The sequence below is a fragment of the Leptomonas pyrrhocoris genome (genome assembly GCF_001293395.1).
Source record: "Leptomonas pyrrhocoris isolate H10 chromosome Unknown, whole genome shotgun sequence".
Taxonomy (NCBI): Eukaryota; Euglenozoa; class Kinetoplastea; order Trypanosomatida; family Trypanosomatidae; genus Leptomonas; species Leptomonas pyrrhocoris.
This window is the reverse complement of record NW_015438362.1, coordinates 761,138-778,488: the sequence shown is the minus strand read 5'-3', so window position 1 is coordinate 778,488 and position 17,351 is coordinate 761,138. Positions and strand designations below refer to the sequence as shown.

Sequence of the window (17,351 nt, the reverse complement as noted above, 5' to 3'; positions counted from 1 at the left end):
GGAAGATGAGCACGATAGTTCTAATGGACTCTGTCGTGTGACACGTTTTCCTCCTCTTTTTTTTTTGTCGCATTGATCTCTTTGCAAAGTGTGTTTCGCTTTCTTTGGCGTGAATTGTGGAAAGTGCGCTTGTCCCACCGCCCGCAGGCGACAGCAAACGCGCCATTGTCAAGATACAGGCTTTCCGGTGATGTGTGAGTTCTGGCCTTGCTCAATGAACGTCGGTCGTTGTGACGGTGCATTTGGCGCGAATGTCTTTCGGTTCTCTCCTGTGAAGTCCTTTCTTTTGTGTCTGTGCGTGTGTGTGTGTGGTGGTGGTGATTCGCTTTGAGGTGCGCTTTTTTCTATGCGTTTTGTTTGTGCTTTTCCCTCAAAAACGGGGATGTGCATGGAAGTTGCCTTTGACTTTTGCTCTCATTCCCTTTTTCCTGGTTGATGGTACAATTTGGAGAATGTACGCAAGGCCATCCTCCGTTGTCTCGGGAGTATCGCGCTCTGGAGAGGTCAAAGAATGAAATAATTGAATCCTGTGCCGCGTCCTCGAGATGTAAAGAGGCAACGCTTTTTTCCACGCAATGTCAGCGCCTTCTGTTTTATTTCTTTCTTCTTGAAAATGGTTGCTGTCCATGCGAGATCTTACGTTATCCAGCTCTTTTTCTGTACTCTACCTTTTCCCGGTGTGAGAGTCCGCGTGAGTGCACCCTTTCTCCTTCTATACCTTCGAAAGGTATTGGTAGGTGCCTGACAGCAACAATTTAGTTTACAAGTCCTTAAGTAATTGCAAACGTGAGAAACACTGGAACTTGTAGATGAGCCTGCGATGATGGCGCTTTTCTTTGTTGTTATTGACTAGTAGCTGCCGCGATGTGCTCCTCTCGGCACAGGCAAGGGTGACAACGGCCGTTACCCGTTCTTCTTTGGCAGGGCAGCAACTCTTGCGAGATGAAAGCAGAGGGGCAAAGATGAGGCCTGAGGAGCAACTGTCTTGTCCGTACAAACTGCTGCTCTTCCCATTTTCTTATCCCTTTTCTTTCTTCCTCGTCTTCGACGATTGATGTAGGCGAATAATCGCCTGCATGTTGTGCGTATGAGAGAGGAGCACTCGATCCTTTCTATATCAATTCCCTTTTTTTTTTTGCTTCTCTGCTCCTCTTGCTCTCTTCTTTTTTTTTCTTTCTGTTTTCGGACATGATAGTATATGATTAGAAACACCACTCTTCTTCTTGCGGGCTTGAGAGGCAATTGAAAGACGGTGATCTTTGGCAATTGAGCTCCGCATTCTAAATATCACTCATCGTAGACGTAAAAGACTTAACGAGACAAAAAAATCACATCTGTCGTATTGTTGATGCAACCCAATCAACAAAAATAACCGATAGAGAGGAGGGGGTGCATGTAACCATTTTCTTTCGTGTGTGTGTCTTCAGCACTTTCATAGATCAGGATATATCAGAATACATTTTCTACTTCATTTATTGTTTTTTTCTTTTCCGATGTCTACGGTTCACGTATTTGTGGGCCAGTGCGGCAACCAGGTCGGCACCGAGTTTCTCGACACCATCGCCTCCGAGGCGCAGGCCAGCACCGATGAGGCCTTCCAGATGCGCGTGTCAGCCACCCACTTCCGCCCAGCATTGCGGGTGCCTCGTCGACGTAAACAGCAACAGCCACGTCACACCAATACAAGTTTTGCGCGAGGCAACGATTCCGTGACTGCGTGCGCGCAAACTTCTTCTTTTGAACACGCGAGGCGTACCGGCCCGCAGCAGTACTACTCCTTTTCCCGCTACGCGCAGACAGCGGATGCTGATGCTGCTGCAGTCGATGTCGATGTCGAGGCGATGGACGCGTCGCTGCCGCAGCCGCGGTGCGTTCTCGTAGACATGGAACCGAAGGTGATTCACAGCACGCTGCAACGGGCCAACACCCACGAGACGCACGACAGCGCAGTAGCCGCGCCTTCCCGTCGCTTCTACACCCTCGCCCCACAGCAGTGCGTCACGCGTGGTGAGGGAAGTGGCAACAACTGGGCTTTCGGCTACTATCAACAGGGTCAGAGTCGGCGCGAGGCCATTGCGGAGTGTCTGCGACGTGAGAGTGAGCAGCAGGACACGACGGTGTCCACCTTTCACGTGCTGCACAGCATCGCCGGTGGCACCGGCTCTGGTGTGAGTTGTCTGGTCGCGGAAGAAATCAAGACGATGTTTCCCACGGCGACGCTGCTGCACTCCGTGGTGTGGCCGTTTCAGTCTGGCGAGGTGGTGACGCAGTGGTACAACGTGCTAATGGCCGTTAGCACCTTGGGTGATTTGGCGGATGGGGTGTGCATCGCCTATAACGACGTCGTCGCAGAAGAGCTCAAGAGCTCCCTTGCGAACCGCGGTCTCACTGACGCAGGAGAAGTGTCCTTCCCCCTCATCAACAGGCGGATGAGTGAGATGCTTGCCCCGTTGCATTTGCCTCAGTTGCTGTACGCGACGCCGTCTCCGCTGAAGGACGCGTCGAAACACCGAATTGCTCGCAGTGGCGGCCCCACGAGCGATCGATGGATAACACGCGTCACCGGCTCCGTTGTGGATGGCACGGCGCCGTGCCGATACGCGACGTCCAATGACATCGTGGAGGCGCTGACGGTGGACCCGGCCATGCGGTTCTTCACCGGTGTCACCGCCCCTCGATTAGTCACTGGATCGTCGACGTGGACGTCCGTGCTCGGTGAGGCGGTGCGCACGACAGAGCACACCTTCACCAGCACCAACGCTTTCCATACATTTCAAGGCGCAGCAACCGCCGTAACAGGAGCCCTGACCCCCTCACTGGATGCCGCGGCTTTCTACTTGCAGTCTCGGAGTTGTCTGTGGAGTCTGCGCGGACGCTGCGCGAGTACCGACGGCATTCGTGAGCTGCGCCACCTAATGGCCACCCACGTCAGCGGTGGCGCGACGCCCTTCCCGTTGACCTCTCTTTTCGTCAGTCTGTGCGAGGAGTGGCGTGCGACGCCGTCTGGTCCCACCCTACCCGATCACTCCGTCACACTGTACGGACCCACACCGATGATTGGTGAGACGTTCGCAGAGGCGGCGCGCAAGGCAGAGGAGCTGCTAAATGTCGGTGCCTTTGTCCATCATTTCGAGCGGTACGGTGTTTCGAAGGACGAGTTGCGCGATGCTGCTGCTGTTTTGTGGGATACCGCCGCTGCGTACGGGGGCCAATAAGTTGCCTTCTTGTTGGTGTTTCGAAGCGCCTGCACTCTTTGCGGGGACTGAAGTGGCGCGTGGATCCGTTGGCAGCTGAGAAACGTCCTGTAAAGTTTTGGCCTCCTGTATGCTCTGCTTTTGTCTTTCTGTTTGACTCTCGTTGATTTGGATCTCTAGTGCATTCGGCAAACTCAGCAAGCAAACAAACAAACAAAAACCACACCCTACGTTTTAGATAAAGGGCATCTCTGTTGTCTTAACTAACTGCACTAGGTTTTACAGCTTTCCATTGCGAACGAATGCTTCTGCAATGCCAGTTGTAGCCGTTGCCCATACACTCTCTAGCGCTATATCTTCTCTCTGTCACACACACACACACTCTCTCTCTCCCCTTTCTTGCTTTGTCTCGCCGCATCTCCGCTTTCGCGTTGAATATTCGGCAAATTCTTTCTGGGTCTTGAACGCAGGATCTTTGTTCGTTAAACGTTTTTGAGCTCCCTCGTCGTTTCCTCTTCAACATAACACGTCCCTATAAATCTGCTTCATTTCTTGTTCGTTTTCTGATCTCTTTTTCTCCGTTCATGATTGACGAACGTTGCTTCCATTTCAAAAAATAACCGTCGGCAACCGCCAATCGGCGAAAGAGAGAAGAAAGAAATTTATTCACATCTCGTGTTTTGCTTTCTGGTTTGTTCCGGTTTTATATCAATACGATCCCGTGTATCAGTCGTAAAGGCGAAACACACAAACTGTACAGCGCACACTTCTCCTCTCGTTTCTTTTTCAACTGCAAACGTGAAAAAGGGGGAAAGAGACGTTGCTGCTGACTCGACGGTGCCCGCGGCGCTCTTTTCGTTGAACCTACCTCGGCCGTTGATGCGTTCGTCGATTGATCGTCTATAACATTCTTTCATTACTTCATTAAATTGAAGACAACCGGAAAAAAAAACCATATGTATAAGAATCGAAAAGAAGCGGAAGGAACTGTGTTATAAAAGTAAGAAGAATTCTTTGTGTTTGTTTTCCTCTTCCTGCAACTGACTGTATTTTCGTTCTTCATTTGAATTCCAGAGCGTTGTAGGGGTTTATCCAAAAACACATCTTTTTCTCTTGCCTCTGTTGAGTAGACTTCGACACACGCTCTCTGCTTATACGACACGTCTAACGTAAAAGTGACAGAGTTCCTTTTAATTTTTTTTTATTAACGTGAGAATCCTCGCAAGTCGCCGCCGTATACCGCACGATCTGTTCTTTTTCCCCTGTCTGTCGAGAGATTCACGACTCAGAAGAAAGTGACTTTCTTTGTGATTGTTTTTTGTTGGTGTTGTCTATCCTCCCCACAATTTGTTTCGCCTCTTTTTTCTCCTTCGTTGTTGATCCAGATACTATAGCGTGTGCGTTACAGTTATTGCGCTCTCGGCTCACCAACGCGGTAGACCTTATTTGACGTTATCGCACACATCACGGTACCCTTTCTAGGTTTGTCTGCTGCCCGCCTTCCTCGTCCGTACACACTGTTTTGAAACAACGAAGCTTTGCGACTTCACTCACCGAAGGGTAACATAGCAAAAAGAAAAAAAAAACACATATTGCCTCGTGGTTCTTTTTTTCCGTTCGTAGTTTTCTACACGTATCTGTACTAGTGAGTTTTTTTTTGGTGTCTGCGTACGTGCGTGTCTCTGTGTTTGCCCTGTGAAGCCCTAGTCACACCCTTTCAACCATGATGTCCACTCTTTCTCCCGTGCCGGCGAGCCTTCCGCAGGAGAGCCAGGTAATTCACGGCAAGGCGTACCGCCACAATCCTTATGCCTTCAAGCTGTTGAACGAAAAAGACCGCAATTCCGCGGTGATGTCCTTCCTCGCGCTCTACAACAACCTCAACACTGATGGGCAGCTGCAGATGCTGAAGAAGGTGCAGGACACGATGGAGCCTCGCAGCAGCAACTGCAGCACTTATAGCTCCGCCTGCCCGTCCCCGGCACCGCAACTGCTGGACGCAGAGGACGTGGAGGCCGGCGCCAAGAGTGCCGCGGCAGACAGCGGCAACGACGACGGCGTGAGTGAGACGAGTAGCGACTACGGCAGCGGCGATCACAGCAACGGTGTCGCCGTCGCCACTGCTGCCGCGGCGGCAAAGGAAGGCTTGGTCGACTTCGCCGTGACAGGCTCGCACCTTCTGCCCTTCGACGCTTTGCCCGGCTCAGCCGCCTCGGTGGTGGCGCCGACGGTGATCCGCTACGCCTCCGTGAACTTCCGCTTTGGCTCTGCGTGGTTTGTCGCCCCCTTCCGCACCTTTGCGGGTGACATGGTGGTCGTGCAGTACCCCGGCAATAACAACAGCGTGCACATGGGTCTCGTGAGCGGCATCACCACCGCCAAGCCGATCACCTTCTACACGGAGGACAACATGGACTCGAACTACCTGTCCCCCGAGGAGCTGCAGACGGCGCCGCGGCTGCTGCGCCACGCACGCGACTTCGACAAGGAGGCGAAGCTAGACTTGCGTAACCACGACCTACGCTCCCTCGTGAACGCCCGCCGGCTGGCCGAGGAGATGGGTGCGCCCATCCAGTTCCTGGACGCGGAGTGGCTGCTCGACCTGAGTGCCGTGACCTTCCTCGTGAACGTATTCGCCAAAGACGAGCTGGCTGATCAGCTGGTTGACGAGCTTGCCTTTCAGGAAGGCGCCGAGGTCGTGTTTACGTACCCCGTCTCCGCTTCGATGTATTGAGAACAAACCGAATAGATGTATCATATAGAAATTCCACGTTCACAATGGTCAGTTACACGGAGACAAAGTAAAAATAAATATAAAAAAACGGTAATCTGAGCCAATAGGACGATTAGAGCAGGAAGAGAAGACGAGAGCGAATCGCACTCCAACTCAGAAGGAAGTGATCCGCCTCTTTTTCTGTTTCTTTCCGTTCATGTGCCACGTTTCTGTCTTCTTTTAGTATTTAATCGGTTTTCCTGCACTGCGTACTTGCAGCTGTAGTCCCTCTTGCTATGTATAGAACGTTAGAATCCATGTAGAGTGGCCCACAACCCTCTTGCCTTTCTAAAATGTTTAAAACACCAGTAGTGTATTCCTACTCGTTACAAGCCCCCAGAAAGGTGTTTTGTTTCTCTCCTCTTTTCGTAGTTTCGTAGTTTTGTTCTTGAATACATATATGTTTATGTACTCTCGCTCTTCCTCAGTATGCAATCGTTCAAAAGGTGAAAGTAGATGAGCCAAGATAACTTAAACGCTCTTCTGAAAGAGACTGTGAAAGGTTCGTTTCGGAGATCTACCTGGCCAAATGATCCATCTGTGGTTTCGTTTCTTTTCTTTTTTCTCTTCTGGGAACTTCTGTGGTTCACGTAATTCCACTTGAAGTCAGTAACGTACCTTCTTCTTTATTCTCTTAGAGATTTATATGTTTGTTTCTGTTCTCCAAATGCAGCTACTTCTTTTAGAAACGGTTGTGTGTCTTCTTCTTTTTTTCATTTTCACCCGAACCTCAAGACAAAAAAAAAATTCCATCAAAATGACCGTTTAAAAATAAGAACGAGTGCGGGCACAGCACTGTCTTTTTGTCTCCTTCTTAGGATGCCACACTTATCCATACACTTTTCTCTATCTTCTTTTTTTTTCTTTCTTTCTTGACCTCATTGAGTTTAACTGCTTGTTTTATCAGAGCCGCCACAACTTGTGCTTTTGATTCTTTGTTGTGATGTCTCGTCCGCTTCTCTTCTTGTTTCCGTCTTTGCGTGTGTTTTGTGTCACCAACCGTATATAAATACGTGTGTGTGTGTGCGTGTGGTATTGCAAGCAGCAACGCATTTTTTTTTTCTTGGTTTCTCTTTTGCTTTCCATGTTAATTCCCCTGCCCTCTTCGGTTCTTTTTGTTTTTGTTTTTATTCTGTCTCCGCAAAAGATTTAAACCTCCTACATGTACAATACACAACACGAGAAATAAAGGTAATCCTAAATAAACTGCGAGGGTTCGCCGATGTATATAGTTTGAGGTGAAGGGCGAGAAAGTGAAGAGAGCGCAAGTTGCTGCTTCCGTTGTCTCTTTTTTTCTTGAGGGGTGTCACCCAAAGGCTCGTGCACTTGATGTGGTTTTTGTTGTTTTCTTTTCTTGCTGTGTTGATGAGGTGAAGTGGGGTTTTTACGCTTTTTTCGGAAAGCTTATTGACAGCCGCACAGACGCTACGTTCCGTACGCCACTTGAACACACAGGAATGACACAAGTACACGCGCCCCCCCCCTCCCTCTTTCTCCTTTTGATGTGCAGAAGAGTGAACGTTTGCATCGCTGTCTGCCTCTTCTTTTCTCAAACAAAAAGAAGCTTCTCGAGAGATCGGTTTCGTCAAGCAAGCAGGCCGAAGAATCGTGACCTCCATGGACACCTTTCAGGGCTGGATTCATCTAGACAACTCTCATTTCTCGGTTTCATTCTCTAAACGGATCACTCCAGTGGATTACTTCGTCGTTTTCATCTCCGTTTATTTTGTGTGTGTGTGTGTGCGTGTTTTCTTCTCCTGTACACGGCGGTAGGATTGATGCTTTGACTGTCACAACTCTTTTGTTTTCTTTTTTCCTTCCTTGTTTTTTTTTTCACACCTAGATATTTTTCGAAGCAATCACCAGTCATATATGTATTTTTGTTTCCTGCGCTCTCTTTCCTTTTTTTTTTTGGCTATACATTCGTTGTGTGGTGTGACACCGGTAGGCGAGAGGGAGGAGGGGAAGGAGGGGGGAAGAGAAGAGATCAGAGAACTGGACGCAATCCCTGCCTTTTCTGCTCACTTTTCCTAACTTCTACCTCCACGTCACGTGCCAGACACAACACGCAGCAGTCGTAAGAGCAAAGAGATGAGTTGCTAAGACCTTTAAAAACATATATATTATTGCTGTCTGAAGGACTGATATGTCTTTCCCTTCTTGCTTCTTCGAGAGAGTGTTGCTGAATGTTCTGCCGAGTTCTCCACACAGTCGAATCCAAATAAACACAGAAGCATTCGTTCTTCGTGTGTCTTTTTCTTTCGTTCTCTTTTTGCTTCTCAGCCTACCCACGTAATCGAACCACGAACAACAAAAAGAAGTGTTTTTTTTCTCCCAAAATATATATGCATTTGATTTGTTCATTTCAGCGTTGAGAACCTGTGTTTTCTTAAGCGCAAGAGGTACCAAAGACGCCGTATAAGCTGCCGGGGAAAATGTTAGGGAGGTTATTATTTCTTTTCTAAAAGACATGAAAGGGGGCTGCTTCGCATGTCCACGTTTGCGTGTTCAAAGAAGGTCAGATGACTCTAGTGCCGTAAGCTACGGCCGAGCGAATTTTGCGCTAAACGTGGGTGTTGTGTATCAGCCGCCTCCTTGCTTCGTTGTGCACGCTGGTTTTTCTTTTTATTGCCTCCCTTTTCATTCAGCGGAAGCGTGTGCGACAAACCTGACATCCCCCCCTCCTCATTCTATAGCACTTTGCTGTCAACGGTATCCTCCTATTGGCCCCTCTGTTTTTCCTCCTTGTTTTGTCTGTAACCTATTTTACGCAACTGCCCTTTATTTGGCTAAGCTTAGTGCTGATTTATTCATTGAAAACAACAAACAAAAAACACGAAATGCAACAACTCAAATGGGAAATAGCCGAAGGATGCGCGTCAGCCGTGGTAGGAAATAGGCTTCTTTTGTGTACTCGCCGCAGCTAGGTAGTTCTCAAACTGACGGCGATGTACTGGTCTACCGCCAGGATCGTTTTTGCAATGCCACGGCGGTGTTTAAAAAAAAAAAAGGCAGCAAAGAGGAGTGGTGCGTAGCTGCTGGCAAATGAAGCTGATCATCCGTCTCTACCGTATTCTGTCGCGGAAAGCTACTGCGCTTCATTGGGGCGGAAAAATAGCTTCGCGGATGTAAAGAGATCAACACTAGCGGTGGGAATATCTCTCTCTCAGCGTATGTGCGCGTCGTTGCAAGCTCGCTGCGTCGTCTCTCTCCACTCTTCCTGAAAACGTTTCATAATCCACTTTTTTCCATGCTCTCAAATGTGTTCCTGTTGATTGTCTTTTTTTATTTACTTCTCCCTCTTCCTTGAAGTCGCGGTCTCGTATTCAAAATGTTCTCGCACTCGCGCTGTCGACTGGCGCCTGCGCTTGACGACGTCGTCGCGGCCTTCAAAGTTCTGGGCCTCACCTACAACCCCCGCACCGCCGCTTCCAGCCGGCCCGGCGTGGACGACGTGCGGCGGCAATACCGCGAAATGGCACGACTGCACCACCCCGACCTAAGCAGCGGTGACGACAATCGCATGAAGGTGATCAACACGGCCTACGAACTCATCCAGTCAAGTGGAGTGCTGCAGGGTGCGTACGACCCGGCACGGCAAAATGCAGCGCGCACAGCTGGGCCGTCAGAGAACGCAAATGGGGCGGGTGCGTCCGCGTCGAGTCGGTTTGCGCGGAAGGCCGGCACACGGCGGCGACGCGTGCCGGAAGACTTCGCCAGCGGCGACGACTCGTCGTGGTCGATGAAAACGCAGCTGGACTGGCAGTCCATGATGAACAGCACCGACTCCGTGACGGAGCCGGAGATGAAGAACCCGGCGAACCACCCGTTTAGCCACAGCCGTTTCTTCAGCTTCGAGGATGATTTGGGCATTTACCGCATGATACGCGGTGGGGCCACGGTCCGCCAGGTCGCCCGCACCCTCGGCAAGCCGGCGACGTTTGTCGAACGACGCCTACAGAACGCCCAATTTAAGCTCCGCGTGCAATACGTCCTGCGGCAGGAGAAACGGAAAAGCGCAGCACCAAACTCTGCCAGCCACAATGTAACCGGCGCTATGGCATCGAGCTCGTCCAGCCCGTCAGGACACACCACCTCCACGCCCATCACGGAGCCAACCACACGTCGAGTCCTGCGCCGTTCTCCCTACGAGGACTCCGCGGGTGCATTCTCCACTCCTGCTCTCACCACGTATTCGTTTACGGCGGGGTCGCAGCGGAAGAAGGAATGGGAGGCGTCGTACCCGGAGTGGCGTGCACCGCGGTATCGGGATCAGATGACGCTGGAGGAGCAGGGAAGACTGGACGGCCTACTGCGCGACAGTCCGGGAAACGGGCACAAACGCGTTGGTGCGGCGGAGAAGCTGCGACACGGCTCCGCGTCCAAAGTGGGACGCTCCTACGAGAACTATCAACGTATGCGACCCCAATAAGCAAGCTGAACGCTGTTATTGCTTGTGTCGGCATGGTTCATCAAGGATGCTCGTTGAGCCCTGTCCACCATATTTCGCGATCTCAGCATCAGGAGCCAAGCCGTATGCGTTCGATCTCTTCTATTTTTCACAACGAGTCTTAATAAGAAGGAGAAAAGTTAAATGAAAAGTAAACCGTTCATCGGCGTGGACTTTTTTTTTGCGTTGCTGTCGGTCGCGCTGCCGTGATGCTGTACGGCTGAAAGGCACCCTCAGACGAGGACACTTAAAAAGGAAAGTGATTCAATCACACGTGAAGTCGATTCCATCACCCGAAGGACATCTAGCTATGCGAGTCTGCGCAACAACAAATACGAGTTGACGCAAACTGCGCGTATTATTTTCTGTGCCATCTCCTTTATTTCCCTCAGGCAACACTCTTCGTATTCTTACCCATCATCATGGTCCTTTTGAATTCTTCTGGATACTCATTGCTCGTTTCTGTGTCTTTCAGGTTGCGGAAGTCACACTGTTGATTCAACTCTGTTAAGCTCTCATTGCTGTGCTGGGCCACCACAAGTGTCGCAAAACGCCAGCCGCCAAGAAATCTGTTGCTTCGTCTAGTTTCTTTCTTCACACCACCTTGACGTTCACTGCCGCAGGTATCATAGATATTCACCAATCCTTGCCATCGATTGCACATAGATTCTCATTGTATAGTCGCATAGAACTCAAATTCGCACAAACTATTTGTTCTCCTTTCCGCACTCGCTTTTCTGTTTTTCTGGACATACTTAACAGAACAGCATCCTTAAATTCTCAAACGACGGTTACGCCTCTCTTGTCCAAACGTAGTCAACTGCGCAAAGACTGCTTTCATCGTCTCTCATTTACTTATCCCTTCACGGTTTCATCTTTCGTTTCGAGTTTTTTTTTTTTTCACGCGGCTGCTTCCGTTGTTTTGACGCCGAGCATGTTGGTCGTTGCTCACGTATTTTATTTGCTAACGGTTTAGTCTTGGCTTTCCTCGTTTACACCTCTTCCTCCCTTCCTTCTTTTGTTTTCTGTTTGAGGTAAATCCTTTGAAGCCTTTTCTATTTGATTTCTCTCATCCTTCGTTTTCACTGGTCCCATCCTTTGTTGCCCACTGCAGCTGTGCGGGAAGAAACGAACGACGATGGATCGCCGTGAGGATGATGGCCCATTCACGCGTCGGCGAACGTTTACGATTGGACCTGCTCCTCAGCGCACAACAACGTGCTCCGCGGCACGTGAGTATCCCTCAGAAGGTCATGGTGCCCTACCTTTGCACAAGGGCTTTGCACGTACGGTCAGCGCACCAGCCTTCACGCGACGTGCAGTGGAGCCTTGTGCACCGTCTGCGCGTCAGAATAGTTTTTCTTCACAAGTCAGAAATACTGCCTTGGAAGTTCACCTTCCTCTCTCACCTCTACGTCCCAATCGCACGTCGCGCACGTCTCCCGAGAGACCTCTTGTGCGTCGCCCCGTCTCGTCCGCTGTGACCATGCGGGGTGGACGCCTCCCTCCCCCCGCAGGTGCTACGCATTCTGTTTCTCCTGATCCACGCGAACCGTGCGATGCCCCGTCGTTGATGAGCTTCCCAAATGTCAGTCCTATTCCTTCACTTTCTTGGAGCGGCAGCGCCGCAGCTGCAAAGGACTTGTCACTTCGCCCGCAAGCCGCTGTGCCGGTGGTGCCGTCTATCGCGTCCTCTATTCACAGTGGCGGTCTCGGTGCGTGGAATGACGCCTCCATCAGTCCGCGCTGGTACCCCGCCTGGGCGTCGCCGTGGCATCACTGCCACCAGGAAACGGCCGTGGCGGCTTCCGTCGCTCCTCCTGTTCTCCCACCGTCGGAGCCATCGGGCAGCTCTCCGCACTCCGTGCCATCCTCTTTACCGTCGCCAGAAGAGAAGAGGCGTCGTCGCGCCACGAGCGAGAGGCGGGGTACTGTAGCTTCGACCTCGACGCCGTGCCAAACCCCTGCAACTCGTCGCGGGGCGGCAGACAACACATCTTCAAACGGCCCTGACACGCTTGCGCGGACGATGCCGCCCGCTGAAAGGAAAGCGCTGCCGAGCACGGCGGGCGACGTGGCGGATAAGAAGTGTTCTTCTTCATGGGTGTATATTCGAGTTGAGGGCTGCTCAGGGCTTCCAAGGGCACCGTTTGGTGTCGAATGGAAAGATGGGGAGAAACTGAGCGAGCCAAGCAAAGCGAGTGGAAACGAGGTGTACGTGTACATGCGCTCCAACCACAGTCCAAAGCGCTACAAGTCCGCCTCCGTCTCGTACGCGACGACGGCCCTGTTCCCGCAGAGCTCAAACAGTTTTGTTCTACCTCTACGGGTGGTGCATCCAAGCGGCACGGGTCACACGGAAGAGGACACCCTGACGTTCACTGTTGCAGTCAAGCTTTCCACGGGAAGGCAGGTGAAACTGGGCGTTGGGCAGCTAGCTCTCTGCAATTTGCTCTACGGCGCGCCAACCAGCGTGCCGATGCTGATTGTGGCCAAGGCAGGCACCGCACGTGCACGGGAGCGGGGAGTACTGCAGCTTGTGGTCGAGGCAGCAGCGCCGAGTCGTGGGGTGTCACCCAACGCACGCTTCCTGTCGGATGAGGCGGTGGTGCGGGATCGCATCTTGACTGTGATGCGGCGGGAATGCAGGGAAAAGCTGCATCAGGTGGAGGTGTACGTGCGCTGCCACTGCACTGACTCCGCGGCGGAGCTGCAGCGCTTGTTGCGTAGTCTGGCGGCGGACCCCGTGCACGCAAACACACGCGTGCAACCGCCCAATAATGTAAAAGAGAAGTCTGAGAATGAGGAGAAAGTGCAATCAGGGAAACGGAAGACGCGCCTATCAACGACGCGGTCGTCGTCGTCTTCATCACACATCGGCGACGATGGTAGCAGCTCGTTGCCTGCCAAACCCCGCGAGCGAGCGGAGCGGCGTGCGCCGCAGCGAAGTTTCTCGTACACAGCCACTACAAGCGCACCAAACGAAAAGCGAAGAACGACAGCGGCTGCACTGTTGCGGGTTGCAGGGAGTCCTGTGGAACCGCACTATCCAGCAAAACAAGAGGCAGCTATGATGAAACGCCCATGTCCTGTCTTGCCTCCTTCCACGGGCTCAGAGGTGCATATGGTGGACGCTATTTATCAGCGGTCGCGTTCCGCGCCGTTCTCTTCGATAGTAACACGAGCGTCACCTGCGCATCCAGCAATGAGGAAACACGTGCGTGTCCTGGTGCAGCGCGTGTACGGCTTGCGCGATGAGGATGGCCTACCGCTTTTCGAATGCGGCAGTTGCTTCGTTCACGTTTCTGTGCTAGGAAGCACCACGTCTGGTCCCTCAAACGTCTGCGTTACAGGGCAGCAACCAACGACGGAATGGACGACGGACAGTGCCGTATATGAAGGTGACGAAGCGTTGTTCCCTGCAAATCATGCGTTGCTCCGGGTATCGTCAGCATTGCCGTGCTCCGTGCTGTGCTGCTCCGTCTACCACGGCACCACAGAAGTCCACCAAAAGATTGGGTCCTGTGAGGTCTCCTTGAAGCATCCGTCTAGTTTCTCATCTGTGGAGGAGAAGGACTGTGTGCTGGTCCGACATGCCGGCAGCCCACAAGCGCACATGTGCGGACACCTTCGCCTTTCTGTGACAGCGGCACATTGGGAAGCCGACCTATCACTGCGGAACAACCATATCGATGACAAGATTATGCGCGCTGATACACTGCAGAAGCGAACGCTGTCGTATTTGTGGCACCACTGCCGTGCCGAGCTCCACCGCCTCGACAGCGTACTCGCAGACGCATCAGCAGTCGGGTTTGACGCCGCCGTCGCCAAGTATGTACCACTCCCACTCACCGAACGTAAAGGCCCATCGGTGGATTTTACGCCACGCAACTCTGTCCGTGTTGTGCTTCGCGCTGTCACGCTGATGGACCGCTCTGTCGCCAGCAACGACGGTTTCGCATCGTTCAACTCGGCGCTAGCAACGCCGAACGTCACTCGTGTGTTTTTCGGGTGGAGTTGTGGCTGCTACGGAGGGCGGTCGAGGACGCGGCCTCTCGATGCCTCCGCCGGCACCCTGCGTTTCAGTGAATCGCTTCCTGTCATGGACGACGTGGATCCGTGGCGTGACGAGCTGTGCTTTGTGTTATACGGCACCCGGTGCAACGGGGAGGATGACGTGTGCGAGTTGTGTCGCGTGCACGTGTCACTACGCAGCTTCTGCGTTTGTCAACGTGGCAGTGGTGGGGAGAAGGTGCAGCTGCCGCTTGTCTGGCACGCTCGTGAGCGCGGCGCCTTCGAGCGCGGCCATTTGAGGGTCGATGTCGTAGTAACGGAGTCTTCACCGTGCACCCATTCAATTGCGGACGCCTCCTCTTCGTCGTGTGTGTTTCGCCGAAGCCAGTGGGCTGGCTTTCGCGCAGACTGGCCACCGCGGGAAGCTGTGAGGCTGCTGTTGCGCTGCTACGCCACCGACCAACTCCACCGCCTCCTTCCCCTTCTCGCCGACGCGGAAGGAAGGGAGGAGGTGCTATTGACACGTCTCCAATCAACTTACGGTCCCGCACGTGCGCCGGTGCAGCTCCGAGTGTGCCTCTGCGGCTTCCGCTGTCTTCACACAAAATACCGAACGTGCCACCTGAAGCTGTATCGCGGTAAAGACTGTCTGCTGCGCACGCCGACCATCGTGTGCGGGGCCACGGCGGCGAGTGGCCACAATCCAATATGGCATGCTTGCAGAGATGGGAACAGGAATGACGTGGTGCCGCTGCTAGACGAGGATAAGTACCTCGTGCACTTCTCCACCACGACGCCTCACCAAGACACCCTCCTTCTCCACATGAGTGTGGAGCACCTGCTGCGGAAGAGCGATGTCGTTGCGTACGCCGAGGTGGCCGTTGGCGCTTTTGTCAGCCTGGAGAGTCGATTGGAGGAGTCCATGCAGAAGCTTCCCGGTGCAACGGCGGCTTTGCGCGCTCCTTTGTGGGTGCCGCTATGCAGTGAGGAAAACGAAGCCGTTGCAGAGGTGGCGCTGCGGGTGGAGTGGGTGCATACGGCACCGCTGACTCCTGTTCGCCGTGTCACGACACAAAAGAAGAGCGCCGTGACGGCCGTCCTGCGCACCAGCAGCGGGGGTGGTGGTGCGGGCAACGAGGTCGTCCCCCTCGTTGACGCCCCCACCTCTCGAGATTTGTGGTCACTGCTGCGTTCCTACCTCCCAGAGGAACTGTGTCGGTGGTCGTGGCACCTGTCGCGGTGGGCGGACGCGACGACAGCGCATCGAAAACTGCGGCGTGAGCTCCTCTCGCCGCGGGCGGTCTCGACGGTTTACGTCGATCTCGCCGGCATTTCACTGCGCACCTCCGCGGCAAGTCGGTTACGCCTGGGGACATTAACGCGGGGCGAGCTGGCGGTGTCGGCGTTCTGTCTTGGCTGTGCCTCCCCCTGTCCAGCGCACTGTCGCGTTCTGCACAGCGACGCCGCCCGCGCCACCGTGCAGGCCGCTGCCGTGCTACACGCCATCGACCGCGGAGCTGATTCCGTCTTGGCTGCTTTACCGACGCTACGCCTGGACGTGCGACTTCCGACTTCCCACAGCGACGGTGAGGATTTCTGCCTTGTCTTTTCTACTGCCCTTCGCAACCCTATCCTGTCAGCAGAGCGGACGCGGGCTTTCTCTGCGCCAAAGTGGGGCCGTCGCGGGAACTCCGCGCCACATTTTCGTCCGCCCCGCGCACGCAGTGCTGTCGCGTCGGTGCACACCGCCTACGGTGGAGGCACTGTCCGTCAGCAGCGTGGCACTTCAGTCGTCCCGTTTCGCCAAGCACCGTCACCGGTCGAAAGGAAGGAGGCTGGACGCGCGTACCTCTCTCTTCGCGCGCTGCTGACGACCCCCGAGTTGTACCGTGAAGGAGAGGTGGTGACGATCCCAGTGGTGGCGCTGCACGGCGGTGGCGGAACAGCTGCGCGCAAACGCAGCACATCCACAGCAGTGCTGGGTGACGTGTACGTGCGTGTGCGTACGCCGACCCACGAATCGACGCCGGACTGGCTGAGGTACACCGAAGATGAAGTTCGATGCATTTGCCAGAATGGCGGTCGGTCACGAAAAGAGTTGCGTTCGATGCTGCATCAGCAACAGTTGCACGTGGAGTTTGCCGCGGATGCGCGAGCGGAAGATGTGGCGGAAGTGCATGCTGCTTTTTTTCGCAAGAGGGCAGCTCCACCAGCCGAATTGATGACCAAAAATTGCTCAAGTCTATCGCACGAAGTGCCTGCGCCATTGCCACCGACATCGGTGGCGACGCCAAAGTTGGCGCGTCCGCCGTTTGTACCTCATCAAGCCCTGACGTGTCCACCCGCTACAACTTCCGCGAGAAAGTGCAACGAGTTGTTCACGATACATGAGGTTTTCCCTCGCGTCAGCGAGCAGACTTCCGAGCTGGACGACCTCACAACACCGCAGCGCCACAAGTCGGACAGCTCTCTGCATGCGTGGACATTGGAGAATGGCGGCATCACCGTCGAGCAAAGCAGCGGAAGCAGCCGCCCAACACCCTCACTGAGGATGGTGTCGGCGCACGAGATCCACCCGAGCACGAAGCGCGCGCTCATCTTCTAATCCGAAGAGGCAGGTGCGATGCGACCCTTTTTCGTTGTGGTTGAGGCCGACCGCTGCTTACGTCGTGAAGAACAGCATGAACCTTCTTCTTTTTTTTTTGCTCCTTTTGCCTCGCACACCCGACATTTCGCGGTCTCTATTCTTCTTATTCGTTTTTGCCTTCTAGTTTTCCTGCAATTCGAATAAGCTTATTGCGTAATGAAATACTTGGTGCTTCGTAAATCCTCTTTTATTTTTAAATGTGTAGGTGAGAAGCGTTTCATGCTTGACTGAACAGCCTCCCCCCCCCCCCTCCCCGGTGCGAGAGTGCGTCTC

The 17,351-nt window shown here is 53.3% G+C and overlaps 4 protein-coding genes across 4 annotated transcripts; all 4 read left to right on the top strand.

Moving 5' to 3' along the window:
* Positions 1-1,493: 1,493 nt before the first annotated feature.
* On the top strand, positions 1,494-3,215 carry ABB37_03913 (putative delta tubulin; the record flags this gene model as incomplete). The annotated part of the gene is made up of 1 exon (XM_015801393.1): positions 1,494-3,215. One exon carries the CDS (start codon positions 1,494-1,496, stop codon positions 3,213-3,215), a length of 1,722 nt encoding a protein of 573 aa, XP_015660013.1.
* A 448-nt stretch (positions 3,216-3,663) lies between these two features.
* On the top strand, positions 3,664-5,928 carry ABB37_03912 (hypothetical protein; the record flags this gene model as incomplete). The annotated part of the gene is made up of 1 exon (XM_015801392.1): positions 3,664-5,928. Exon 1 carries the CDS (start codon positions 4,918-4,920, stop codon positions 5,926-5,928), a length of 1,011 nt encoding a protein of 336 aa, XP_015660012.1. The 5' UTR covers positions 3,664-4,917.
* Positions 5,929-9,278: 3,350 nt separating this feature from the next.
* On the top strand, positions 9,279-10,399 carry ABB37_03911 (putative mitochondrial hypothetical protein; the record flags this gene model as incomplete). Its single annotated transcript, XM_015801391.1, has 1 exon — positions 9,279-10,399. Exon 1 carries the CDS (start codon positions 9,299-9,301, stop codon positions 10,397-10,399), a length of 1,101 nt encoding a protein of 366 aa, XP_015660011.1. The 5' UTR covers positions 9,279-9,298.
* A 492-nt stretch (positions 10,400-10,891) lies between these two features.
* On the top strand, positions 10,892-17,036 carry ABB37_03910 (hypothetical protein; the record flags this gene model as incomplete). The annotated part of the gene is made up of 1 exon (XM_015801390.1): positions 10,892-17,036. The coding sequence occupies exon 1, from the start codon at positions 11,556-11,558 to the stop codon at positions 17,034-17,036; it is 5,481 nt and encodes a 1,826-aa protein (XP_015660010.1). The 5' UTR covers positions 10,892-11,555.
* Between the last annotated feature and the right edge of the window lie 315 nt (positions 17,037-17,351).